This window comes from Aythya ferina, assembly GCF_964211825.1.
Source record: "Aythya ferina genome assembly, chromosome: 2".
In the NCBI taxonomy this organism is placed as follows: Eukaryota; Metazoa; Chordata; class Aves; order Anseriformes; family Anatidae; genus Aythya; species Aythya ferina.
This window is the reverse complement of record NC_140297.1, coordinates 26,448,301-26,475,501: the sequence shown is the minus strand read 5'-3', so window position 1 is coordinate 26,475,501 and position 27,201 is coordinate 26,448,301. Positions and strand designations below refer to the sequence as shown.

The 27,201-nt window shown below is 42.8% G+C and overlaps 1 protein-coding gene across 8 annotated transcripts in view; it reads right to left on the bottom strand.

The window, feature by feature from the left end:
* Positions 1 to 27,201, bottom strand: part of DYNC1I1 (dynein cytoplasmic 1 intermediate chain 1) — a 188,842-nt gene that overhangs the window by 72,081 nt on the left and 89,560 nt on the right. For all 8 annotated transcript variants that reach the window (XM_084510209.1, XM_084510213.1, XM_084510210.1 and 5 more), the window contains 4 exons: positions 16,876 to 16,965; positions 8,024 to 8,186; positions 6,753 to 6,852; positions 1,597 to 1,722 (listed from right to left, as the gene is read on the bottom strand). In XM_084510209.1, coding sequence (XP_084366335.1) covers positions 1,597 to 1,722; positions 6,753 to 6,852; positions 8,024 to 8,186; positions 16,876 to 16,965 — 479 coding nt within the window. The remainder of the gene's footprint in view (positions 1 to 1,596; positions 1,723 to 6,752; positions 6,853 to 8,023; positions 8,187 to 16,875; positions 16,966 to 27,201) is intronic.

Sequence of the window (27,201 nt, the reverse complement as noted above, 5' to 3'; positions counted from 1 at the left end):
TGCTTTTCTAATAGAGAGTACGGCTTGTCTCAGTATCTCAGTTCAATTTAGTGAGCCATACCTTCCCTTGTTTAAGTGCACCAGCTTTTAAAACTAGATAGAATTTTTAATTAACAGAACACATTGTTATGTTTGTAGTCAATCTCCCCTTTGTGTAGGCAGTAGGGCTACCCTGAATCTGGTTATTAACTTGCAAAATCAATCTAGTTCAAGGATTATTCTTCCAAAACAGCAATGGGCGATCTCTTCGCCTAAATATTTTGTTTAAAACAGTAAGCTGCATGTACATCCTAGAAGAATTTCTAGGATGGGATCTGAGCTAAGATCTTAAGCAGTCTGAAAGAACACATCAGTCTGTTGAATATGATATCCAGAAAAATGCAAGTTCTCATTTCAAAGGTATTACACACACACACACACACACACACACACACATATATATGTATATAAATCTGTATGGCATATTTGCTATGCAGGCCTAGACTCCTTGTGAAGTTGTTTTTCAGTATAGCAAATTAGAAAAACATGCCCAGAATTAAAGGTTACTTAATCGGGTTGAAGCAGTAACTTCAATTCCAGCAACTCCCTCCCACTATGTTACATCTGATAATGTACCCAAGTCCAAACATAAACTTAGTTCAAAAAGATGTTTGGTCCTTGAATGTAAAATGACACTTAGCTTACACAATTAGCCAGGTAATACATATCCTTCCAAGAGAAGCAATTTTTACCGCAGTATAATCTGCATTTTACTAATCTCTGATTGTTAAGTTTTACTTGCTGAAACTTTTCCATATGGTGTTTTGAATGCCACTGTCCTGTATTTAATTACCACAGAAGGATATTAATAAAGAGGCTGGAAATTTGGCCCAAGCCCTGCTCCACCATTTGGATAGCTTGATGGAGATAGAGCCAATGAGCAGAACATTTCTGTCAATATCAGGTTGTGCCACTTCACACAGAAAAGCAGTGGCAAAAGAGAATTAAAAAGACCTAAGAAAATAAAACATCCAACTATTTTTCAATTGTTTACAGACTTTCAAAACAGCATGGTCATAAAGTACCACTGAGTGAAGGGAAATACTGGTTTGCTAACCTACAGGACAGTCAAACAGGAATTGGTGGAGTAATCCTTGTAATTGAGACAGTTTCCATCAAGCTGTAAGACGCATGCCCAGAAATGCACATTGTGCTTAGGAATTTTACAGGCAAAACATGATATTGAGCAGAGCCAAGGCAACAGTAGGCAGCTTGGAGTACAGAGGATGCGAGGAAGCTAACGTGGGTGGGAAAGCATATGTTGCTGCCTGGATGAGGAAGTGGTACACCACAGTTACTTCATAAGTGCAAGGGTTTTATAAACTAAATCTCTTAGGGACTGTTTTAAATAGACAAAGAACGACACGCAGTCCCTGACAGGCTTGCAGCATTGTTAAAGAGAGCTGGATGCCTTCTAAAAACACTGGACTGCCACTTGTACTTTTTCCAAAAATGCTTATTTTTAACTTCAACCTCTTTGTATAAACAGTGGGCAGATGCGCCATGTAGTAAACTCTGTTTTGTCTAGCATGAAATTAATGGCTTCCTCCGTCTTACCTGACAATGGAAAACATATTCTGGTGTGGTTTTCTTGAACTTCATGTTCCATACCAAGGCTACCCCATCAGGCTCATGTGGAGCATCTTCATTATTGTTATAAGATGCAACCATCAACTCAGGGTACTAGGAAAAAAAAAAAAAGGAAAAGAGAATGAAATAAGCTGGATGATGAAGCTGTGCAAAATCAAATGAGAAAGAAATAATCTCACACTACATATGGAATATCTGGTTTTAATTATAATACGTACGATTTAGCTACATTTTGTTTTTCTATTTTGCTGGTCCCTGATGTCCTTAAAGCCCCTGTTCCTTGCAGTTATTCTCACATACCACAAAGGCAACATTATTTTCTGTAGATAAATTCTCAGAAAGACAACTAAAAGGATATTCATAAAGGGAAAGCAAAGCAAGGAATTTGGTTAAGAGGAAAAAATTTGAAGGTTTGAGCAATTTGCTTAAGCATTTCTTCAGGGACAAACCATTGTCTTAATTGATTTTGGTAACAAAACCAGTATGAGTACAGCACTGGCTTGCTCTTATTCTGAAATTCACAATTCTTCAGCATCCCTGAGAACTATTTGTTCTTATTTCACTATGCACTCCTCCAATTCACTTATACATAAAGACTTAAAAGCTCTTCTTGAGCAAAACAAAACATTTTCCTCACAGAAGCTCAATTTTGCAAGATGCTGAGGACATCTGATAAAGCACAGGGTGACCTCAAATTCCACTGACTTAGTAAGACTGTTGCAAAATCAGATCCGTATTTTCTTGTACAGCCATTATCTACTGATGTATATAAGCAGATATGCACCACACATATGTATTTGCTGTTTATATATACATATATATATACACATGATATCATATATGAAACATCAGTATTTCATGCTCTGTTGATGACCTTGTGCTGTTTTGAAAGACCACAAACAAAACTAGTAAAAGAACAGCAAGTTTGAAGTATCACTCATAGAATACCATTGACTTGATGATAGTTACACTGGGATTCTGTTCCACACAGCCTAACCTAATCCTGCTGAAACATTTGCTAAGACAAAATCATGTTTAAACTTGGCAGAAAGGGCTTACATTATGCACACTTCACAGCCTTCTGCACAATGGGCACTTCTGCAGTATATTCTGGGCTCTTTTCGTATACTTCAAGTCCCCTTTTCAGCTCCCACCAGCAAAGACATAACACTTTACCCCCCCCCCCCCAAACAAAACAGTTACTTTCTGCTGGTACAACAGCACCCAGTTCCCTGTATTTCTGACACTCCGCACCTCTGGTAACCTCTGTCCTTCCCTCTAAATAATCCACACATAGCAGTGGACCTTATGGCACATTTGGAGCAGAGCACGTGGATCTGGCAGGCCAATAAGCCAGCAGCCCACGCTCACAGGACCCACACTCTCTTCTTGTAAACTAGGAATGCTTTCCCTCAAAATTTCACAATGATGCCTGCAAATCATTTTCTCTGCCTTTCCCAGGTAAATTCCTGCCAAACCATTCCCCACTTCACAGGGGAACCACGCAGCTGGTAGATGTAGAGGAAGCAGGACAAAGGAATTGCCAGTGGTGCTACCGGGAGCTATGAATTTGGTCCACACCAGGCATCTTAGATATTACAAAAGCCCCTTTATATCATTATCAGTGGGATTGGACACCCTCTGATCTCAAAATCCATTTGGATGAAATAATGAGTGCAGCTGTAATTTTTGCCATCAGCAGCTCTTCTTTCCCACTTTGGGTACACTTCCATGGATAATACATCACGGAGCCGATGATTCTTCTATTCAAAGTCATCATTCCCTGTAAGACCTGAGCCAGGTTCCAGACCCGTGGGTGGGAGAACCAGTGACAGCATGTGGCCACCAAAGCTGCCTCTTCCCCTTTTTAGAAAAAGGGGGCTCTGACTGAGAGGTACCTAGATCCCACCAGACCCTGTCTGGTGGCACAGCTCATAAGGGCACCCAAACAACTTGTATGGGATTTGGAGCATATGCCAGACCAACTACCTCTTCGCCCTCCTCCAGAACTGAGGGAGACCTGAGAGTGGTTCAATCCCACACCTGCTGGTAAACCTCTCCAGACGCCTCCCTGCCAGCCTGCCCCCCACTGCTCTCACCCCATCTGGGCACCCTCTTCTCTCCCACGACGGGGATTGCAACCACTTCAGAACAGTCAGCTTAGTTCCTTCTTTGAACTTTCTCATCCCAGCCTGGCCCCGGTCCAAGTAAACAGCGTGTGCAGAAGGCTTGTGCCAGTGCATCTCATTTTTACCAAGCAGGTCAGCTACCATCGGCGCCAGCAGCTGAGCCCACGGTTTCGAAGGAGCAGTGACCCTGGCAGGCAGAAGCGACAAGCCCTGCCACCGGCAGCCAGCCAGGCTGTGTGACCAGGTCTGAAGCACCACTTTCCAGGTATTCTGGGGCTTGTTCATGCCTCTAGAGAGTTTACCGAGCACGTTCAGGTATTCACTGACTCAAATCTTGCCGGTAGGTTTCGCAATCACAGGTTATGCATCGGACTGGAAATGCAGTTTCAACTCCACGCAGACGGTGGGGTCATATCTAGCTGGGCAGCAGCACTAAGAAGCTTTCTGCTTTACAGAAACAGAGCCAAGTGCAGCACCACAAATCCATGCTGGCAACACAACCTCGATGCTTTTCTCAATCAGCTTGCACTTAGAGCTTTCTGCTCCTCGCTGGGTGCCTGTCTGTCCTGCCACTGAGAGCTGAGAGCGGCGTGGGAATGCTGCTGTGTGAAAAAGCAGTCAAGGCTGCTGCCTGCGAGTCGAGAGGGACATGGCAATAACCCCGCGGCTGCGGCTTTCCTGACTTTAGGCAAGCTAAGTTACCTCCTCGCAGACAAAGCAAGGTGTTCCCACGCTCTGTTTACACTCGCTCTGCTGGGCCTTTCCCTTAGATCCTTGATGAAGGATTTCGCCCATTTTCCCTTTGCTCTGCAAACGAATCAAGGGGCTGGTGGGTCAGCTTTAATGGTATGAATGATCCCACATGTTCGGGGCCATATTTTACATGTGACTCGGAACAGAAAAACTTGTTTAATCAATGCATCAAGCTCCTTTGTTTGATTAAGTTTCTATTCGCCTCCGGGGTGTTTTGCAGCAGCAGTTGTATCGCAGAAAATTGAGCAATGTGCTCAGCCGTTCCCATGATTATTCAAGCTGTCCTTTGGCAAACTGGACACGGCCGCGGCCTGCAGCGTGTGCGAGAAGAGGAGCTGGTGGTTAGGTGAAATACCACTGCACACCTCGAAGCAGGCAGGAGAAGTCGTGGTGCCTCCTCCCAGGCCGGCACGGGGTGGTGCGGAGGAGCCCCCGGCGTGCGGGAGCCCCCATGGTGGAGAAGCCCCCGTAGGGTGCTGGGGAGCTGAGTGTGAGGAGTTAACGGAGGGGAAGGCAGGAGGGGCCACCCGGGAACAAAGAGGTGGGAAGCAGAACATGCCTGTGTGCCCCAGGGGCTGAGCAATTACATTTGGCAGTGCTCTTCTGAGGCGGCTTTTTTTCTTGCTGCCCTGGGAATACAGTACGAGCTGCCTGTTAGGAAAATATCAGATAAGAATTCCATGTAATTTCCAGCCCCTGAACAAGTGAACAACCTAAGATAAGTGTTTCCTCAGGCTTAGATTTGATTTCTGTGGAAATCCATATGTGCTTAAAGGCCACCCACATCACACCAGCACATACCTGTTGTTAAGCTGATATTTTGTATGAAAGCAAAGGGGTAAATCGTTCATTTCGCACACGGGGCGTGAGCTGGATGTCACAAGCAGACTCTCTAAACTCTGAAGAGTCTGCAGCTGGCTGTTGTGCACACAACCACAGTCAGACTGCGAGGCCTGCTCAGCACACCAGCAATGCTTACGCTCCTGTCCTGCCACCTCCTTCAGACGGTCCACTGCCACCAACCCTGAGAAGCTCCCGGGATGATGGAAGGAGCCCAGCTGCAATTTTACAGGGAAGGAGAGAGTGACAGATGAAGAATCACTGTGCTACTCAGCTCATATGTGGCCTTAAACACCCTCCTTGTCCCCAGGCATATCTAACAGGGTGCAGAAAGAGCAACTTCTTCCACAATTAGGCTAAGCAAAGCTTGCCCTTAGCTCTATGCTAAGGACCCTGGAGCTCCCTGGGTTCCTCCCCAAGGAAACTATCTGCTATGCTCCAGGCTGGCACCTAGGAACAGGCCGACAGGGATGATGCAGAGAGGATGACAGCAGCTGGAGAGAAACTGCGACCAAATGAATTTGACATTCGGTCAAACTACGACCTGTGGTGATGTGTGTGTACTAACACCAGCTCTCCAGTGGAGTAACTAATTAACCTGATCTCTGTGCCCTGCTGATGTGGCTGTGCTGGCTTTGGGAAGCTTAAGCAGCTCTCTAGTCCTAGTTTGCAGTATGACAGTGCTTTGCACTGCACAGAAGCTGGAAACCTTCCAGGCACGTTACTGTAGCGTGCTGCCTGGGCAGCTGCAGTTTTGTCTCCCACAGCTTGGAGAGAGGACCCAACATTTTTAGAAAGATGGTTTTTCAGCCTTTTCAAGTTGGTCATGGACTGAACAACTGTCAAAGTTGTTCAGTTGTTCATATTTTGGGTTTTAGTACATTAAAATATATATTTAAAATATATATTTAAAATATATATATTTTATAATATACTAAATATATATTTAAAATATATATTTAGTATATTAAAATATATTTAGTATATTAACATATATTCCTCCTTATTTTTATTTTTATATATTATTATGTATATTATTATTATTACTTACCTAATTATTTTAATTGGTTTAATTTTAAAACTTTTGCCCTAAAAGGAATTCCATGTGCTGAAGGAGTGGAGGGAGGAAGAAAAAAGGAGAGTTCCTTAGTCTTGTTAGGTTTGTTAACCTTTAAAGTCCTGATTTTGAAGACCAAGTAGCATATACAAAAATGACAACTTCATTACTGCCCCCTACTCTTTGTTATGGAGAAACATGCATTTGCTCACTCAGTGCCCTGCTGTTAGCTAACAAATAACATTATACTCTGCAGAACGAGTGGCAAAATTATCCTGGCCGTATTTTTTTTAGGGAGAAGTTGGAAGCTATATAGAAACATATCTCCCAGCTTCACATCTTACCTGAAGAGACCAATCCATACAGGTGACGACACGATGCTTCGACCAATGCTCATCATAGAACTGACGATTAAAGGAAAGGTTGGCTCCTGCTTGAACATCTCTGTGAATCCAAACAAAGTGACACTTTTTTGAGGAAGCAGGGTTCAAATGCTGTGAAAATCAATGCAAAAGTTTCTGACTAACTTCTGGAGAAGTCTGCCACCTTCATTTAATTGCTTTCACTGACAGCCTTGCAGGGAGCAGCGACATTACACTATGGAACAGATTTACAAGTATTTCACAAAAACAGATTTCTTAATTTCTGCTGCTTTTCTGCCTCTTTTTTTGGCTGGCTCTTCTGGGCCACCCTGGGCCACCCCTGCCGCCTTTGTCTCTCAGGACCTGGCATTCAGCACCCCCTTTTCTGAATCTTCACATCTAAGCTATAACCAAAATTCTCTTATTTTTGACTGCTGAAATCATGAAGTTAGAGCATCTCCTCCTGGCCATGGAGATGGCAAATGCTTTCTGGCACCACTAGAACCTGCTGAAGCTCAGTGCTGGTGCAATGCTGCTGCAGGGATGCGTTTAGCTGGTCACAGGGTTAACATGCAGTAACTTTAACACACAACACAGCTCCTGATTTGCCACGAGGCTTCAATGGATACACTGCTGTTGAAACCTAAATACTTCCTCTTGTGCTAACAAGGTTTGCTTCTTGTACCCCCTATAAACTGCACAATCTGCAACCTGTCACCTCCAGTCTTATGTGTTTGGATTGCAGACACTTTGGGACATCATCGTTTCCATCCACACAGTGCATCCCATAGCGGGATCCATTACAGACCTGGTGCAGCAGTATGATATAAACAACAGTAATTTGCTTTTGTAAAAATGCCATAATCTAAGTACACAGATGTATACTGCTGGAATGTACACGTGCACATATACATATCCATGTGTACACACATATTTCTGTGTTTCAATTATTCATATTTTCCTTCAGAATTTGAAGTTTCGTCCAAAAAAAAAAAAGAAACAAAAAGTTAAACCATCTGAGTAACATTTTGAAGAAAAAAAAAAAGCACCACAACACAGTGATAAAGCACAAAGCTATTTTACAAAATAATTTAGGCTGACAAAGTGACCCAGGACTTCAAGGAGAGGTTTTACCCTTTTCTTAGCTATTAAAATGTTTAGTTTAGTTTCAAAAGTAAGGTTTCTTGGCATTGGATTTTTTTTTTTTTTTTAATAAGCTTATTTTACAAAAGCAAACAAAACCCCAAACTGACCCATCTTTCTCTTCTACATCTCTGCCACTGTAGTCAAAGAATATGTCTGAATCTTCAGCCAAAGCTCGCTCAATTACACGTATTGTCCGGTCAAAAAATATCAGGAATTCTTCTGAATGGAGAACTTGCTGTTTTTCTTCTTCTGTCAGTTCTCTGGGAGGAGCTTGGAAAACAAAAAGATGTAGTTAAAGAGTATGACATTTTACTCCTTTCCAAGTGAATCAACATCTTCAGGGAGTTTCTTTAGACAGGAAAGCTTGCTGTAGTACTGTCAAGACAAAAATTAAAGCTTTACTCTTAAAATCATGACTAAGATTTTTTTTCAGTATGTTTGAACATACTCCTGTATGTTCCCAGAATGTAGACTTTACGCAGAAGAGATCCTATATCTCACATATTTATTATTCTGAAATGGAAAATACTTAAAGCCCCAGATTAAATAAACGCAGCGTTCCTATTTCAGGAAATCTCTGCCTGACGTTTAGGCAATACCTAACTTGAAAAAGCAGAACACTTATGTAACGGGGGACCTGTCAGAGGAGCCAAAGATAAAATAATCTTCTCAATTTATACTGCACTTCTTTGTATTAAAAGGGCTCTCATAATCTCTCCCTTCACTTCTTCCTATTTCTTCTTGGTGTCACTGATAAATTTTGTCCTCGCTTTAGAGCTTTTGTAAGGCACTGAAGTAAATAACTGAAGATATTCTCCGAGGCAGCAAAATCTAAAGCGAGTGACCAAACCCCATTTTATTTCAGGCGGATTTATTCCTTGCAAAGCAATCTTAAGAGTGAGAGCTTGCGCAGAGCTGCCCTGGAGGGGTGGGAGCTGCCTCAGGCTGCGGGCTGGGGAAGCTCATGTCCCTGTGCAGCCAGCAGGATGAAGTTGCTCCTTTCCACATACATGGAGATGTAGGTGTGAAATTCCAAAGGGGTATTGCCAGTAAAACCCTTCGTCTGAAAAAAATCAGGATGCACCAGTTTCACCTCTCCATCAGTTTTATGACTTGGTGGTAAATTACAATTAAAATGTGAGCAACTGTGGGAAGGTAAGTTGGGATGCTGCTCTACACTGTAAAACTGCTCTCAATTACACTAGCAGGGTCATACCGATAAGGTGGCAAATCTGTGTATCAATTATGCCTTTGCCTACCTGTGATTTTAAGCAATCATTTTAGCTGTATTTCAGAAGCATGTGTATTTCAAAAAATGCCATGAGTATCTCTGCAGTTACACCAAACCAGCCTTACAGCTGTGTCACATTTCCAGCCCGAAGAGCTCTGCTGGCATCATAGGAATTATGCTAACAGGGAACACTGTTCCAAATTCATAATTAGGTACACAAACATCACTCAATAAACAGACAGATTTATTGCAAAATTACAGAGGCTTGTACTTAGAGTTTAACTGGTGACCAAAGGTCTCCCGCATTTGGCCTCGCACTACAGATTTGAGGTGTTTGCTTTTGCAAGTGACCTTGCAGTCTCCCTAGGCCATACTGGGTTAAAATACCAGCAGCCAAAAAAGATAATTCAGCACTGTGCCTCAGAGAACACCCAGCATACATTAAAGTTTAACTCCAAGCCCTGCTGTATCTTAACGTTTAATTAAATGCGGAGTGACACAGCTCAGAGCTGCACTTCAAAATTATTTCCCAGTTGCTGTGCTGCACAGCTACCTTCAGGTGTTGGAGAGATGTAGCCCTTGCTTGCCATCCCATTTCCCCGTGGCTCATGCTAGGTTTTTGTGCTGACAGCTGCCTGAAGAGGCAGGAACTGGCTATGACTCCCCTGCCAGCTCCAGGGGTAGGGAGAAATTCAAAGGAGCAACTACAGGCAGGAGCACTGGCACAGTAAAGCAGTTCTGCAGTACTCAGCTACCCCAGTTTTCAGGGTATTTGCTTTTAGAGCACTCCCTGTGGTCGGGAGAGGCTGTTATCACCACGTTTAGGTTTGCCTAACCTGGTCAAAGCTTTTGCTCTAATAGACAAAATCTCTGCACTTCATCCAGTCTAAATAGAGAGGGCAGGAAAAATGCGAAAGGTGGAGGAGCAATTTGGCCCTCGGGAGACAAAGCAGCTTGGAAGTTAGAAACTTTAGCCTCTGACGATCTCCTGTGGCTGTGGCCCTCTGCCTCCTGCCACCAGGTTAGGGGGCCCCGTGGAGCTCCACATATCCAGAGAAAATCTCTGTCCCCCTGCATGGTCCCCCTGAGTAGCAGAGCAACCATTACCAAGGTGGGAGCACAATTTGACTCTAAGTGCTTTAGACAGAAGCAATGCATGTTAAAAAAAAATAAATAAAAGAAAAAAAAAAAAAAAAAGAATGACTAGCAAAAAGTACAGGTTGACCTATTGCACCATCCCCTACTGAATAGGAATTGGCACAGAGGGAACTCATCTGGCAAGGAAGGCTGTAATGAGGCAATATCCCACTGTCACCACTAAAGCATCACTTTCCGAGAATCAAAGACAACAAGCATGACAATGCAGCAAAATGGCATAAAAGGGGAGCAAATAACTGCAACTGGAAAACTCACTTTAAACTGCTCCAAATGCTAAAAAGTGTTCGCTAAATCAAATACTCTCTACAGCCTGGAAATATAAATTTATTACTCAGTCATTTGCCCACTTGGATTGGCAAAGAAAGTACAACCAAAAATCAATAGAAAGGGGAAAGGCAAAAAATAAACAGCTTGGGAGCTGTGGAGTGTTCACAAGCAATGGAGACACAAATGATTGCAATTCTACCTCAGCAAAATCTCCCTAGCAGTTAGCAGTGATCTGTGGGAGGCCAGCAGCCTATTAAACCCTCTTCGGCATCAGAAACACCTTGGCTAAAGTTTGTAGGGCATAAATCAGCTTACCTCATTCATCTGACTGACACACCAGATGCCCCCTGGCGATATTAAGCTTCATATTTTAACCTTATTTTCTTCTTTCATTCGTCTGCCTCTGAAGTTTTATTTGAGGCAATCTCTTACAAGAATGTTAACATCATTACTTTTTCCAGTGTAAAACATTTCTGTAACTACTGCAAATACATGGAGTATAAGCAAAAAAAAAGAAAAAAGAAAGAAAAAAAAAAAAAAGACAAGCTTGTTCTTTCAAATATGAAGATTTTGTAACCATTTATCTTGCAGAGCCACTTCCATTTTCCCCTTGTTCCTTTTTCCTGACTGTCCATTACCTTGAATAAAATAAAAGAATCCATGTAATTTTCTGCAATTTCTCTTCCTATCTAGAGGCTTACAGTTACTTTGATCTCAGCTTTCAGGAGACATAGACTCTCTTCAAGGAAAGCTATGAGAAATATAAGTGGCTGATCAAAGTATTTTTTTGTTTTGTTTTGTCACAGAGACCTATGTGATGTGACAATATCTCCAGAAATTCTAGGTAGGAATACAGCAATTGCCTTCAAATATCTGCTCTACCTAAAGTAAAAACCAAACAAACTACATCTAACCCTCCACGTCTAGCAGAGCCCAGTGTGATGCTTAGCTTACCAGTGCTGTAAGTTACGTGCTTATTGCCTGAAGTGCAATGAGAGTTCCCAAAAAGGAAGCCCCATACTTTGCTCTCGTTTATGTTCAGCAGCTTCGTAATAAAGCTACTGTGCCCGTGCTCTGCTTCCCGGCTGGAGGAGCTGGACTGAGCCCATGGCCTTGCACAGCTCACTGCAAGAGGTCCTGTGCTGCAGCCCACATGGGACCTCCGAGCTCTGCCTGACCCCAAGAGTGCCACCAAGCATCCCGTCTGGTCACAGAGCCACTAGAGCTTAGCCATGAGCAGGGTGCTGCCCCGCTGCCTCCGGAGCTCCCAGGTCACTCACATGTATTGAAGGAGCCCTGTACTCATTTTAATGTATAATATTGTACAAAATAAGATGGAATTTACATTTAAAATACAAATGCTGTAAAGTTATACATGTACAAGCACAGAGAATGCTGCTGGATAGGAGATATTGCATACTTGTGCATGAACAAAAAGGCCTAGAATATGTAACAAAGATCAAACATGACATGAAAACAGCAGATTTATTCAACACTTGAGGGAAAAGAGAAAAGAAGAAAAAAGGATATAAAAGCATTTCCTTGGATCGCTAGAAGCTAGGCTAAAAAAAAAGCTCCAGTCTTGTTCTTATCTGACAGAAGCAGGACTGTAGTAAATACAACATAAATAGTTGTGATAGCAGTGCTGGATCAAATTCACAAATATTTAAAAAAACAGGATTCAAGTCTTCTCCCTAGGGAACCAAAAGGATATTTAAAAAACAGAGAAAGACCCTCATTTAGGTAAGTACAATAGAATAGAAAAATATTCTCTTGCAGCCTAAGCAATTGTAAAAACCTGACAAAATATGTGAAGTGCATTAAAGACAAAAAAAAAAAAAAGGAAAAAAAAAAAGGAAAAAAAAAAAAAAAGAACAGAAAGAGTAAGTGAATGAAAGAAAGGGTGAACTAATAAAAACAGTAAAGCAGGAAGCAGCCTTGTTATGAGCACAGAGATATAATGAGAGACAGAAGGAGATTAGTAAAAACCCTTTTAAGAGCTGCATTATTTCTTTTAGTGTGTATTTAAATCCACGTAAACTTCAGATGTGCTGACTACTGAGTACGGCAGAAATGCACAGCGTGAGAACCGCAAGGTGCTAATCGGCTCTCAGCAGCTTTTAGTCCCTGTCTCCCTGTGATCCTCCTGTTTTTCTTGTGCTTCTTGCTTTCATGTCAGGCTTGATATACACCATGTCCTAGTTTGATACGTGCCATGTCCTGGTTGTGTTAGGTTTACAGCACAAGTCCCTGCATGGCACAATTTCTGAACGTATAAAGGGAGATTTCAAGGCACATTTAGGAATTTTCCAATGCTGGAAAAGCAGAGTCTGGAGCCTTGAATTCAGAGCTTTGCCAGACAGGGCTTCTACCACTGAATGAGCTTCTCTAGGGTCCGTGTGTGCTGAAAACCATCCCCTGAGCATGTCTGAGCTGAGCTACCAGGACGGATGGGCCCTCCTGACCTAGCTGTGGCACTGACAGCAGAGAAACTGTGGCGTTGCAGTCTCTTAAAAAACCCCAGCAAGATTTCAGGGGCAAAACCAGCCACCTGCCTTGTTTCTCCCTTACTGATGCTTGCAAGATCGCAGCCATCTCCCCCACCTGCAGCATGGCCACACAAAGCCCATGCACACGTCCAGGGAGGGCACGGCGGGCCTTTGAAGCGGCGGATCCCAGCCTCCCCCATCACACACAAGTTTCTGTGGATATATCTACGGCTGCAGATAACTGCAGGCTGAGGCCCACTTTCAAGACCCAGCCCGTCCCGCTGTTCATGTGGTTTCTACTGACACAAAGAGGCGCCTAAGGTGGAGCTCCGGAGCTCTCTGGCGGTGGAAAGCCCCATTCCACCCGATGCCACGATTCGGGACCAGTCTCTTGTTTATGTGGTCAGGAACTGCTGGGAACGGGCAGGACCGGGCCCAGTTCACCAGCAGGTATCCCACACTTGGCTCTTCCCAGCAGATTGGGAAGACCATGAGCCTGAGACATGGGTGACAACAAGCAGCCACATGGAAGAAACACGGCGGGGGCCCAAGTTTTCAGCAGCTGGCCTGCCAGGCCTTCACCTCCTGCTCCAAAAACACTGTGGGGCTTGCTGCTCTGCCCCCTGTGCCTGCAGGGTGGGGAAATGCTGCCCCATGGGGTTGTGCCAGGTGGGCTGCCCCATTGCAGGTGCCTCATGGTGACACTGGGACAAGGCCATGCCCTGCCAGCAGCCATGCGATCCCTTCCAGCCCAGCAGAGTAGCGCCAGGGCACACGGGGAAGACGAGGAAATTAAGCGTGCAATAAACGTCTGTAGAATTAAATGGGACTACCTATAAACCACAGAGAGAGAAGGAAAAAAATCACATTTCCTCTTAAAATACCATTATAAAAATAGAGCACTCCTGTCCCGTTGGCTTGGGGAGAGGGAGAAGGAACGATCTTTGTTTTTCATCCTGACCTATTTCTGAGTTATTTTCATGAAAGAATTGTCTGCCTCTCTCTCCCAACACTTCTCTCTCCCATGTTTTTTTTTTTTTTTTCTTTTTACACTCCTATAACTCAAAAAAGGCCATGCTGATTTTTTTTAATCTGTTAAAAATGTGCTCCCTGAGCTGAAACCAAATTTCAGCCCAGAGCAAATTTTTACGGCTGGGTTATAAATCCCTGAAAAACAGGATTCATAATGGAAGTGCTGACACAGCCTTAACTACTATATAGCAGTGTGAATGGCGCCACTATAATATCTATTAGAGATTCTTTAAAAAGTTTGCAAAATATTGTCTTGCCTTGCAGAGAAAAAGAAGCCAGAGTACTTAATGCCAACATAAACATGCTTTTAACCCATTATGTGCTAATTTGCAGAAAAGCTATTAATTCTGAGTAGGCGCACAGAGTGCAGGACCGACAGGAAATGTTCTTCTAAACTCCTGTTTGACTTGTAACATGGTTTTAATCACTTCCATGAAACACAAACGATGGCTTCAAACTCTGAATGTTGCTCAGAACATGAGAAGGGTGATTACAACAGAGAGGAAAACAGGATTTTATTGGTGAAAAGGCTGAAGCCAACAGGGAGAGAGCTACACTAAATGCTAAAAATGGGACTCCGATCGCTGTCAATTTTTGGGGACAATTGCTTCATTTGATTCACAGCATTTAATGCTAGTCATCAGCATGCCACTATTTAATCTCTGTCATGACATGTACTGCAGGTCATGTTCACTTTCTATCAGTGAATGAACATCCTTTCTTCTTCCTTGAACCCAATCAAGTGTTAGCACCTCACAGAGCTGGATCTGCTCAAACAAGCTGTGCCTTGCTTTTGCATTTTGCAGTTTGTGTGTCCTGGACTAGTGCTAAACTAACCCCGTTCAGCTACTGTTCCTGTGGTCTGCCAGGCAGGGAAGGAAAGCACTTACTCTAGACTGAAACACAGCGAAGAAATAGAAGATGTTGGAGATAGTGCTTGGTCAGCAAAGTATGTAAAACATTCACTTGAAAGACCATGAAGAAGGAAAACAAAGCAGTAATGCATTTAGCTTTTTTCTTCTTTTCTTCCTACAGGAGTTTGTGCTTTCTCCCCAGCTATAAGCACTAGCGTTATTTTTATGTGGCAATAAATGGGGATGGGATCAACTGTTAGCTGAATACTACAAGAGCAACTGAGGACTGTGTTTAAGTGCAGAGATATCAGCATTTATGGCTTCCTGTTGTCATTAAGAAAAGAGGTACTGTGCTAGCCCAGTGACTGCTAGAACCTATGTGTAGACTGCCCCCACTGTTTTGGGAGGAAAACAGGTTTTTGGAAAAATTTTTTCTGTGCTGCCATGCCACTCGTTCATGTCTTCAGCTCTGCAATTGCAGACGCTCCTGTGATGCCTGTTCCTGCCACTGCTCCCTTCTGCCTGCAGCAGCAGTGACTGAGAGCAGTGGGTGCAGCAGCAGGACGAAGGAGCAAGCTCCCCGCTCCGTATTTCTGTGAGAACCAAATGAGCAATGAGCACTGCAGGGCTTATGCATGGGTGATTTCCATGATGCTTTTAAAAGGGAAGAAAGATCAATTTATAATCAAAACTAGTACCGTAACTCGCTTCAGCATGAGGAGAGTGAAATGTGGTCAGTATACATCAGACTCCGATTTCTCTGTCACTGTTGTGAATCATGACAAACTCTCCTGGATGAGAAGGAAGTATCCACTGCTTATTCACAGACAATGAGTTCATGGCCTTCTCGGTAAACCTACTCTGTATGTTTGCCATACTGAGACTGTCTTGTGAAAAACATGTCACAGAATCATCCTGATGATGATAACCATATCAAGAAGTGACTTAGGCCCTACCTGAAGTAAGCAAGTAAGTTATCTTTCAAGAGGGTAAGCAGCATAGTGAGAAATCCTGGCAATAACAAGCTAAGAAATGTTGGACAAGAAGCTCATCTCCTCTCATACTGAATTCGCTGATATTTCAACCCTTTTCCCCTATTTCACTTTGGGGTAAGTGTTGACCGTGTAAAGTGCTGCTGCAGAATAGCCAATACTCCAGTAAATTCCCAAATGAGGAAGACCAAACTTCACATCCCTCTTCTAATTAAGAAGGAAGCAAATGAGAGACACCCAGAACATCTAGTGTGTCCAGTGCTGGCATGCACCCCTGTGACACAAACCTGTACCAGAAAGAAGCTGTAACCTGAATTTCTGTCCCTTGTAACAATGGAGAATGTCTCAGTCCAAAAATATAGAAGAGCTGGCTTCAATTTTGACCTGAAGTTCCCTGGGGGCAGCTCCCACAAAACAGAAACAAAAACAAAACAAAACAAAACAAAACAAAAAACTTTGATTGTGATAGTCTACATTTTTTTTTTTTTTCCCTGGAAGATTCCTGGTCCCCACTAGGTGTAAGTTTTCCCCTCTTGAGTGGACAGACAGTTTACAGGCTCTAAGTGAGTATCTCTGAAGGTCAACCAAGTCTGTGGAGCTGCTGGAATGCCTGGCATTCACATTTTAAATCTTTCACTTAAGTAGGCTATTTAAACCAGAGGACATGTAAGCACCTGTCCTGGAATCCAAGAATCTCTGTTTTGGATCCCAAACTATGAGGACAAGTTGCTTCCTCTAAACAGCTGAGGTCTTGTGCTGGGTCAATGGGATACAATTTTTTGCTTTTATGCCATTTGTGTGGTTCTGAATCAACAGAACTTGTGACCGTTTCAATTTTGCAGTGTTCTCTCTAATGGACACTACTTATGAGAATAACTACCTGTAGGATTGAGCCCTTTAATGTTGTAACAGAATTCTTTTTGTTTGTTAAAGTACCTTCTTTCACTTCCTGCTTCTGGTCTTGATTTTCTGTCTCCAAGTCATCCTGTGCTTTTGGCTCCACCATCTCTTCATCGTCTTCATCCTCTAGAAAAAGGAAGACAAGGAATTGTGAGATTCTTTTCTTTAAGGTAGAAGGGAAACAATGTATGTCCTTTATAATTATAATCTGTTAGCAAACACAGCTAAAGCACAGTGCACAATAAATGAACATGCCTACTTCATACTCAAAGTGCCCCTCTCAGAAATATTCCCCAAGACTGCAAGATAATCTGCTAACACAAGGCACCTGCCCCTTGTGCCCCCTGTGGCAACTTCCCATCTCAGATGTCATCTGAATGTCTCCTTGACCTCAGAGATGACTTCTTGGATGGCAGAAGAACAGATGCAAACACGTTTCAGCCTGGCAGCTATTCTGCAGTCAGGACACCTGTTATCCAGACACCTCATTTCCAATTCAATTCTCACCAGATTAATTTGTCTTTTGACCTACAGGAAGGGGTTAAATAGAAATCTGACCTCAGGTCAGCTGCCACTAGCAAGCAAACAGGCATGGTACAGTTCTGAAAAGTCATCAGTGGCAAGTGGGGGAACACAGCAACCAAAAGCAGCCTTTGGAGCCCAAGAGCCATTCTTGCATTAATATGAATTTAATGAACACTAAAATGTGACACATGTCAGTTACCACTGCCAGATGTTTTAATGACCTTTCCTGACCTATGCAAATGCCTCTCTCCCTTTGCTTTTCTCCCCACATTCACGTGTTGTCATTTTATTCAGAAGGGCAAACTATTCATTCCTTTCTTTACGTCTGTTTGAAGTTACAAAGGTTCTGATTGTCCAGACCAAAATATAATGCAGTAGAGGTAGAAAGACAAAGTGATATGCCAAAATATCTCAGAATCTAGCTTAATCTCCTTACTTGTTCCCAGCTAGAGCAACATGATTCATTCTCCAGAGCCCACAGCCTGCACTTGACCCACTCACACTCATGAGAGGGGAGAAAAAATAGAGGTGATCCCAAAAGAGGGAGTTACTGTAATTAACAGTTAGGATAAATAAGCCTATGGGCTATGCAGGGATTATTTGGGAATGGTTATGAAGCAAAGACATAGCATCACAGCACAGCAAACACATGGCGCCCTGGGTGGGTCTGCCACACGAGGGAATGATGTTCTCCTGGCCTGGGGCACTCAGCCATCAGCAAAACTGCTGTGGGTCCTCTGGGGCTCCCTGAGCAATCCGCCTGTCACCATATGGTTCCTCGGGATGTGGCACTTCTCCAGGCACGCCGACTGCTCTAACACCACCCCATTAACAGTGGGCCTGGGAGCAGGGAGGGGGCAACGTGTCATGCTCCTCAAGCTGCTTGGCTACTGGCACCTTCTGCGAAGGCTGGCTATGATCGGTCCCAGCTTCTTGGGGGGACGCTGGTGCTGACAGGTTGCATTCAGCCAACAGCAACACACAGCTGCATTTTGTTTTCAATAACCTAATAGGCACCATACTATTCCCACCGCTTTGCCTACCCCAGGACTCCTCCCAGAAGCCCACAGAGCGCTGGTTGCTAGCTGACATCTCAGCTGCAAAGCATGGCTTAGCCACAAAGCTAAGGAAGTGTCTCAGCATGGACAGTGTGCTCTTCCCTCTGGGGAAAACGACGAAATCTTGGCAGAAGATATACCCTCACCCCCCTGCTGCTAGTGAGGAAAAGAGGGAAAGCTCAGAAAAAGGGGGGAAAGGTACGATATGCGCTCACTTTGATGCCTCTCTTGGCAATCACGATTCCCTAGGTACCCTGTATATTCACTGAAAGAGCTTTCAGACAGCAAGCCGGGGCATTTAAGCTTGGCAGAGTACACACATTGCTCTGTCCACTGGCTGAAAGGCAGGCAGCATCCAACTCGGTCAGCAGAGAGTGAGGGAAGCTGCCTGGTGTGCACACAGAGGAGGGGTAAAAAAGGTTCCTTCTGCCCTCAGCCTGTGGCACTAGCGGGGACGGGGATGCAGAAAGGAGACAGACACTCCCCAGGAGTAGATGAGAAGTGTGGGAAGAAAGAGGAGTGACCGGCAGGGTAGGCAGGGAACGCTCTGCTAACCTCAGATATGCATGCACCCACAGATAGGATCGCAACGGTGTGCAGATATATGCACACAGACACGCTTCTGGTAGGTGCCTAATGAAGCCAACTCCCACAAGAGTTTTGTGAGTCTCGCCTTACGAGTTTTCATTCCCTCGAGCACCGGCTCTTGGAGCCAGCAGTTTATGTATGGATTTCAGCTTCCATTTTTAACCTGTTTCCAACCTGTCTGCTTGCGCAGGGAAGTTTCAAAAGGTGAATGGTTTAGGAAAACTTGCAGAAAGCAGACAGAAATAAATATTTAACTGAAAATACTATGATTTTTTAAGGCAGCATGCCATGGTTGTCAATGCCTGACATGTAATTTGCTGAGGCACAGGGATGACATCTCAAATGTAAAACTTTAGATTTAGTATAAGGTTTCCAGACTGAAATGAAGCAAATTCATCACTGTTCCCTACAAGTTCTTGATCCTCCTGTTTTTGGGAGGCAGACTGATTGCCAGTTCCTGCCTCTAAAGCAGAGAAGCACCAAATGGCTGTGGCACAGCTGGAGCAGGGAACTGTACTGATACTTCAGCACCTATTAAGGTAGATCTTCTTTACTTCCCTTCTGGGAACAATCAAAACCAAGTTTCCCAAGAGTTTTCTAGATCTAATTGCAGCAGGAAAAATAACTAAAGGTTATTATAACACATGCCATGCTTTTTTTTTTTTTTTTTTTTTTTTTTTTTTCTAAGAGCACATACACTAATATATTAGTTTTACCAGGAAGGCAGCGCGAGAGCTTGTAGCAGGTTTGATACAGTTCAGATGTCCTCATGTATTTACAGAGAAACGTATACACACAGAAAGAAAAATTCAGCAAAAAGAATGATATGGTTGTGAGCCAAATGCTAAAATGTTAGCAAATGCCAGAATTTGGATTGCCTGGGCACGATTACCTCCCTCCCCTCCGCACGTGGAGGCATGATGACCTCACTCTGGAATTTCCTCCCTCTTGAGTGCTTGGCCTCATTTTCTGGGTGCTCAACAAGAGACACGTGGGGCCTGAAATGCAGAAGTACTGAGAGCTGAAGTCAACTGGGCCTGTGCTTTGAGTGGAGAGCGCTATGGAAATGCTGCGCATTGAAAGCTCCCGGATCTCTTGCATGCAGCTTTGACTATTTGCTGTGGTTTGGACATTTTTGTCCTTTCTTTCCCTGTGCTTCAGTGCTTTTGCATGGTGAAAATAACACTGGAGGAAGGGTGCACCAGAGAAACAAAAGCATGGAAGGCGATCAATATTTTCTGTGCTCGGTGTGATGCTTTGAAATGAGATCTGAGGTCAGAACACCGAGTGGAGGAAGATAAAAACCAGAAGGGTTAAAAAGCTGACTCCCTATTAACTGGCTGATACAAGAATCTGTTAAGGAAAAAAACCCCACATGATACCATGTAATTAAAACTGTATCATCATACATATTCTAAATGGCTACTTAAGGATGCCCAGGAAACCTGTATTCTGGAATATCCAATGTAGCTTGGTTTTGCAACCTGAATGTTTATTTGCCATAGTTTTATTTTGGATACCACGCACTATTTCATGTTGATGCATACACACTTGTAGATGTTCGTAGTACATACATTTGCCACTGTGCCTAAAGATGGTTATGCACATGTACTTTTGACGGTGCATACATTATAGAATAATGTGAAGTGCTTTGGCATTCATTTTCCTGTGATTTACTTAAATGAGAAAAAGATAACATTTACTGTACATTTACTGGAGAGTCTGTAAGTGCGTACATGGCCAGTTGTTTCCACATATGCCTGTTCGGATAGGATATGCCATAGCAGAAATTGTGCAGGGAGGTGAAGACAGCTCTGCAGTTCCTGAATACAAATAGCCTTTCCCTGTTTAAGAGCATTTCCAACAATGGGAAGTTTAGAGAAATAACTTTTCAGCTGCTCACATAGCAGCAGCAGGAGTCTCCTAGTCACATTTGGCAAACACAGACTCACACCAACACCAGGAGTGTTACACCCTGCTCAGATGATCTAAATCAGAACCCAAATGTCTATTAAAGGAACCACATGAAAAAAGAGCTAGTAATGAAGTGTATGGTCGCCGTGTAACACTTCTTTGTAGATCTCAAAGGACTTCGCAAGGAGGCCAGTTTTATTATCCCATTTACCACGCAGAAGCTGACGCATAGCCCCACTCACTGGAGATCACTCGGTAGACCAGCAGCTAGGTGAAGAGTGAGGATTGACTTCAGAGTTTCAGCCTAGAGTCCTGCCCACTAAGGCCACCCTGCCTTTCACTGTAAATAAACCATTTCTCAATGGAAATGGTCGTTAAATGCTTGTGTTAAACAAGATGTTTGTCTGCTGAAGCTGGTGGGGTCGTATGTGGGATTAATGCAGACTGACAGAGCTGGACCAAATACCGTTTCTTCCTAACTCGGAGCCTGATGACTCTCTGGGCTCTAGGAGGTGGCCAATTAGTCCTAACAGTGCTTTGTTTAACATAATGAAATAAAAGCAGAGCAATTGTTCTCAGCTCCTACTTAGCTTTGAACATTCCTGCTTCTGTTCCAGACCAGAAGGTGGTCTCACGTGTCTAAAAACTTGCCTGTTTTCTTCCAACTATAGAAACAGCTCCAATAAAAAAGTATGACCTCTCCCTCCAAACCTGTTTTCGTTTAATCTGCATGTAAACTACTTATTTTCAAATGTTGCCCAACTGATAGCTCCTATGAGCCTGGCCTTTGCAAGGATCAAAATGGATCACCAATTTGAAATCCCAGTACATGGAGGGGGAACCCCTGCAAACATGCAGCTAATCTGCTGGCACCTGCGGAGGAAAAGCCCAGATGTGCTGAACTGGACCAAATACTCACAAAGAGCACAGATGATTTTAGGAAGACAGACCCCGTATAAAAATACTGGGCACATTCAGGACAAACTAGAATACAATAACTACATCTGTGAGGACTTCACATGACATTGGCTTCAGGGATTAATTCTTGAGATGATTTGCTTTTTTGTTTTGCTTGGGTGAACATTTTATCTTTGTTGGTTGTCTGAGTTTTGGATTACCAGTTTTAGGCAGTTAGCACTGGTACTGCTCAAATAGCTTACTAAACAGCCTTTTTTTTTTTTTTTTTTTTTCCTGAGGATTTATGTAATTATAGGCATCTGCTCTATTAATATATGTACCACCAGTTAAACACCAGGCAGCATGCTGTGCATTCTTCTTGGGTGGAGGATTTACACTTCCTCAGACCTGCACCTCTAAGACTAGCTAAGAAGTTGCAGCTTCTGTGCATTGTTTTGAGTATTGATGGCTATATTGAATTAGACTGACAGCTCTGTTTTTAATTTTGGGTAGGTACAAACAATACCTTCATTAAAGGCACATCTTTAAAATAGCAACTCAATTAGCATCACAATTATATATGTTATTGTCTAAGTCATGGATATATAAGAAGTCAGCAGGTTATTTTGTGGGGTTTTATATCAGCATTGACATTCCCTTAGTGCATGTGAACATTCAGCTATGCATATGAAATTCAATAAAATCAAGTGTCTTCACAAGAAGCGGACTTAATTTTGCAACTGTGAAATACCAAAAACTGTTGCATCACTTTTATATTTACAGCTGTTCAGATTAATTTTGTTGTTTCTGATATGAAAGAACTACAAACTAAGCAAGGACAAATGCATCATGTTTATATTGACATAAGCCTGGATCAAACAATTCAAATATTGTTGGCATTATCCCGACAAAAAGTTAAAACACTATCTTTCCTTATTGAATACATTTTTTCCATCACTAGCAAAATATGCAACAAGCAAGGAAACACATACTTTTTAAAATAGGACTGCTTGACATTTCACATTTTTGAAAATCTATGATTTGCAATCTGGCTGAATGGCCTATTTTTCATATAATGTAATTTTTTGAAACATGTCCAGTTTTTCACTTTCATCTTTTGACTGCCCTTTGAAGCAAGAAGAGAATTAATTCATCAGTGGATTTTGCTTGCAGAGTGGGATGTGAGACTGGACGTACACTGGGCACATGTTAGTCATACCAGATGGAAATATTCTCGCATGCAGGCTCTTCTTGGCAATAGGCAGCTGCCTCCTAAAATATATTTCAGCTAGTGAAGGCAGGGAAGATTACTGACTGCTGAATACGGAAAAAAACAGAGGTGAACAGATCTTAGCCTAAGCTCTGTGCAACAGGCAACAAATTTCAGATTAGAATTTCATGTGAGTCTGAGCTTGCAAGCAGATTTGCATGCAAAAATCATATGCATACAAGGTATCTCTGCCCAGTTCCCAGAAAGGAACTTAACTGCATAAAAGAATCATTAAAAAGCTCCATATTATTCTTCTAAATTTCCCCATCTCTGATATGACACATTCCCAACACATCATCTTGTCCTTGTTCATGGACACGACAGGGTTCATGGACAGAGTCATGCTTTCTAATAGCATGAATATCTGCCATATAAAAAGGGAACATTAGGAAAAGAAAGAGCAAAAGTGGATGAATGAATGTCTGGAACTCCTGTATGTTCATGGCACCTAAAGGACTTGAGCAGAAGCATGTGAGATTCTTCCTTCACTTTCCATTTACACTGTTTTAAATTGAGCAGAAAAAATGGTCTGTCTGTATCTGTTTTGACTGCAATTCTGCAAGAACAAGAATAAATCACAGGGCTACAAAACAACAGACTGGTTGGCATCTTCAATCTCCCTTGATTTTTTTTGTCTTTTATCTTGAAGTGCCCTGTTACTTTTTTGTAACACAAAAAGAGAGGCTATGCAAATTGATGAAATACAAGCTGTATGACTCATGTTTGTTTTAACAGACTCAAGTATATTGAATGAATCTTGTTGAAGAAAATATTGTACTAGAATTTAACCACAAAACAATATAGATAATGTTGGGCACTTGTATACCACTATAATCCAGAAGATTGCAGGACGCTTTTCCCTGGAATTAATGCATTTAGCCTAACATCTTCCACAGGGAGCAGCCTAGTCATAATATACCAGTTTTAAAAGTGCAGGACTGAGAGACAAAACTGTTTTCTTGTTTCTTGCAAAGTGAAATACTAGTTACATATCAGTCTGCCACATCTCAAAAGAGTTTTCTGATCCCATCCCTTGTTCTGCAATGCAAATCTCTGCAAAGGTTTACCCATTATCCTATAAGGAGCAGGTGATACTGCTGGGCATTACAAGCAGATCCCTAGCGTCCTCCTCTCAGGCTTCAGCCATCCCTGTACCAGCGCAATGAAGAAAATATGCATTTCACCCAGAAAACAAACACTATAGCTGGACTGACTGAGAGGAGTAATTTAGCTCAGAAAATTTATTTTGCCTACAGCATAGGCCATGTCTGTATGGTTGCCACTTAAAAATATGTCCTGAAATTTACTACACTTCCCTCTTAAAACACTTAAAGTACCCCATAAGCAATTTTTAGTCAACATTTCTTTTTAAGGCTCTCCTTCACAATTACTGCATTCAATTACTCCTGGTTGGGGGATTCTCAGGTCTCCTGGTATATGATTTCTCATAATCATCTCCTGATCTAGGGTTTCACCACTCAGCTCCAGTTCCTATGCCTCTTCCTGACTTGTGTTTGCAGTCAGATTTCTTTTTGGTACATTATGAAGACAGATCTTATTTTTCCATTTTGTGACAAATGATAGACTATCACAGCCAAATGGCAAGAAAATGTCACAGAAAAATTTCTTTTACTGTAGCATTTCACAAAGCTCCATATTAAACTATTCAAATCTCTTCACATCTCTTCACAGCCCTGATTGCAAACCTTTGCACTGGTTCAAGTATTAAAATCAATGCTTCAGAACGTAATCGTTTCTTTACTAATTAAAATGGAAAGCTGCCTGTGATTCTTCAGGGAAGCATTTCTCTAACCCAAGAAACTGATTTTCCAGTTACTTGGCCTGCACACAGTTTTCAGTTGTGGTGAGAGTCTCAGAATTCAAAGTGTCCCTTGTTTTTAGTTTCTGGTCGGTCTAGACCAGACATGGATTTTTCTCTCCTCTTTTGGACTGTTGCAACATCACACTGGTTGAAAGCATTTTTCAGTCCCCAGAGAACTAAACTGCAGAGAGCCCCACTGGAGTCATCATCTCTTCCAGCCGATTCCCTTTTCTCTTCTTCCTCCCTCCCCAAAGCTCATGTTCAATTCTATTGTGCTTGAAAATATTCCAGTTGGAAGATGTAGCACAAAAAGAAAAGTACAGAAGTTTCCTTTTCTTGGCCATGGTTGGCCCTTCAAATAAAAATGCCAACATGAAATAATGGTGGAACAGCAGAAGCCTTACAGCAGCATTTACAGACCACTAGCTCCAAAACCAAACAGCATACATTTAATATACGCTGCTGGAGTACAACCCCAATAGTGCTATCCGTGAGGAAAAAAGCCATCGAGACACTTCATTTGTGTGGAAGAAAAGGGGTTTGCTAAATCATGCAGGTTTCCACATCCTCTGAAACCTGTTAGAGGTTGTTCCCCACAGTGCTGCTGGAAGAAGTCGCGCCTTGCCAGCGACGTGAAACGACTCCTGTCCTGGGAAAGGGCACCCAGACACGTGGCAGACTTTGTGGATTGGGCCTGCTCAAGTCATTTTCAAACCCTCAGATCATGTAATAGTGTTAAAGCACAAAAGCCTAAGTATGTTAATGAAAACCAGTCCCCACAACCTATGGCACTAGCAGCAATTGTAAAACAAAAGCCGCTTTCATATTACACACACACAGATGATGTATCTGGCATTTGCACGGTGCCTGATTCGGAGGTCAATCTCAGACCGTTGCCTCAGCTGGGCACTAGGTACTTAAAACATTAACTACACTGCAGACCGAGCGAGGCCTGTGGGATTTTTACTGCTGACACACAGGGGCTAGGACTTCACAGACTCATTTACCCCAAGTGCTAATGACATTATACTCCACAGGCCACCTCTCCTATTTTCCATCATGCATCATGTTTGAGCAAGATTATAAAATCTTGCCATTGTGGAATAAATTAATTCTCCGCTTCCATATTGTGTCTCAGTCAGTTTCTTGGCTACACTGATAGATGTTAGGTCAAATTTGCCAGCTGACTCTTGGCTTAACTTCTCCTCTAAGCATCAGCATGGGCTCTTTGACTGGGAGGCCTTTAAAAGCTCCTCTCTTCTCTATTTTTTGGACATGAGGTAACATTTTGGTCCAATACCCTGAAATTAGCTGTATGGCCATATAGTTGTTTGCATGACCATGGTTTAACTTTTAACTCCAACTTTTCCACAAATCTCTCTCACTTTCTCTGTTCTATGGCTCTTTACAAACAAAGATCAATGATTAAAATGTAGCATTTACCTCTGTAACTGAGACATCTGAGAGCGCAGATCTCTGCATTTATACACAAACCTCAACAGAGAGAAATGGAGACAAGAATGCTGATGTATTACAAGGATAATTGGAAAAAATAACTATATTCATAAACAATTACCACAGAAAATACATAAAACCTCTCTCTCTTTGCCTCCCTGACACACACATGTATACACTTTGCTCAGAACTTTAAAAATAACCATTAGTCATGTGGCAAATGCATTTTACATGAGCAAAGGTTCATTTCACCATTTGTCTTTAGAAAGCCTGGCAAAAAAATCTTTTTATTAAAAAATTAAAGTACAGAAGAACGGCTGGGTCAGGGTGCTACGAGTGTGTGCTTATTGCTTTTATAGGCACCAAGCAGACCCTGCTTAATTCAGTTTCCCACTGACGCCACTTCACCTTAGTCATCGGTGTTAGCCCTGATTTGCATCAGCCTATGTGAAAAAGGAATTCCCTCCGACAGTTTTGAACTTGCTGTGTTTTAATTTCACCCTTTCTGTGCTACCACAGTGGGAGTGCAGAGGTTACTCTTTCCTGATATCTCAGTTTCAGGGATACCAAGGCACGTTAGTGAGCAACACTTTTTGGCGGCAAGGAAACCAAGGTGCCCAAAGCCGCTCTTGAAACAGCTGCAGACGATGGAATAAAAGCCTGGTCTCCTGGTTCCTGGCCAGATACTTCAGCTGCTGCCTGCCCCGGGCAGCTTTGGAGGCTGCTCAGCCTCCTTCAGTCAGACAAGCTGTCAAACCCCTCAGCCAGCTCCCCCCCAGCGGCCTGGTGGGCACCCTGCTCCTGGCCCTGCTGTCCCCTCAGCCCGCAGCCTC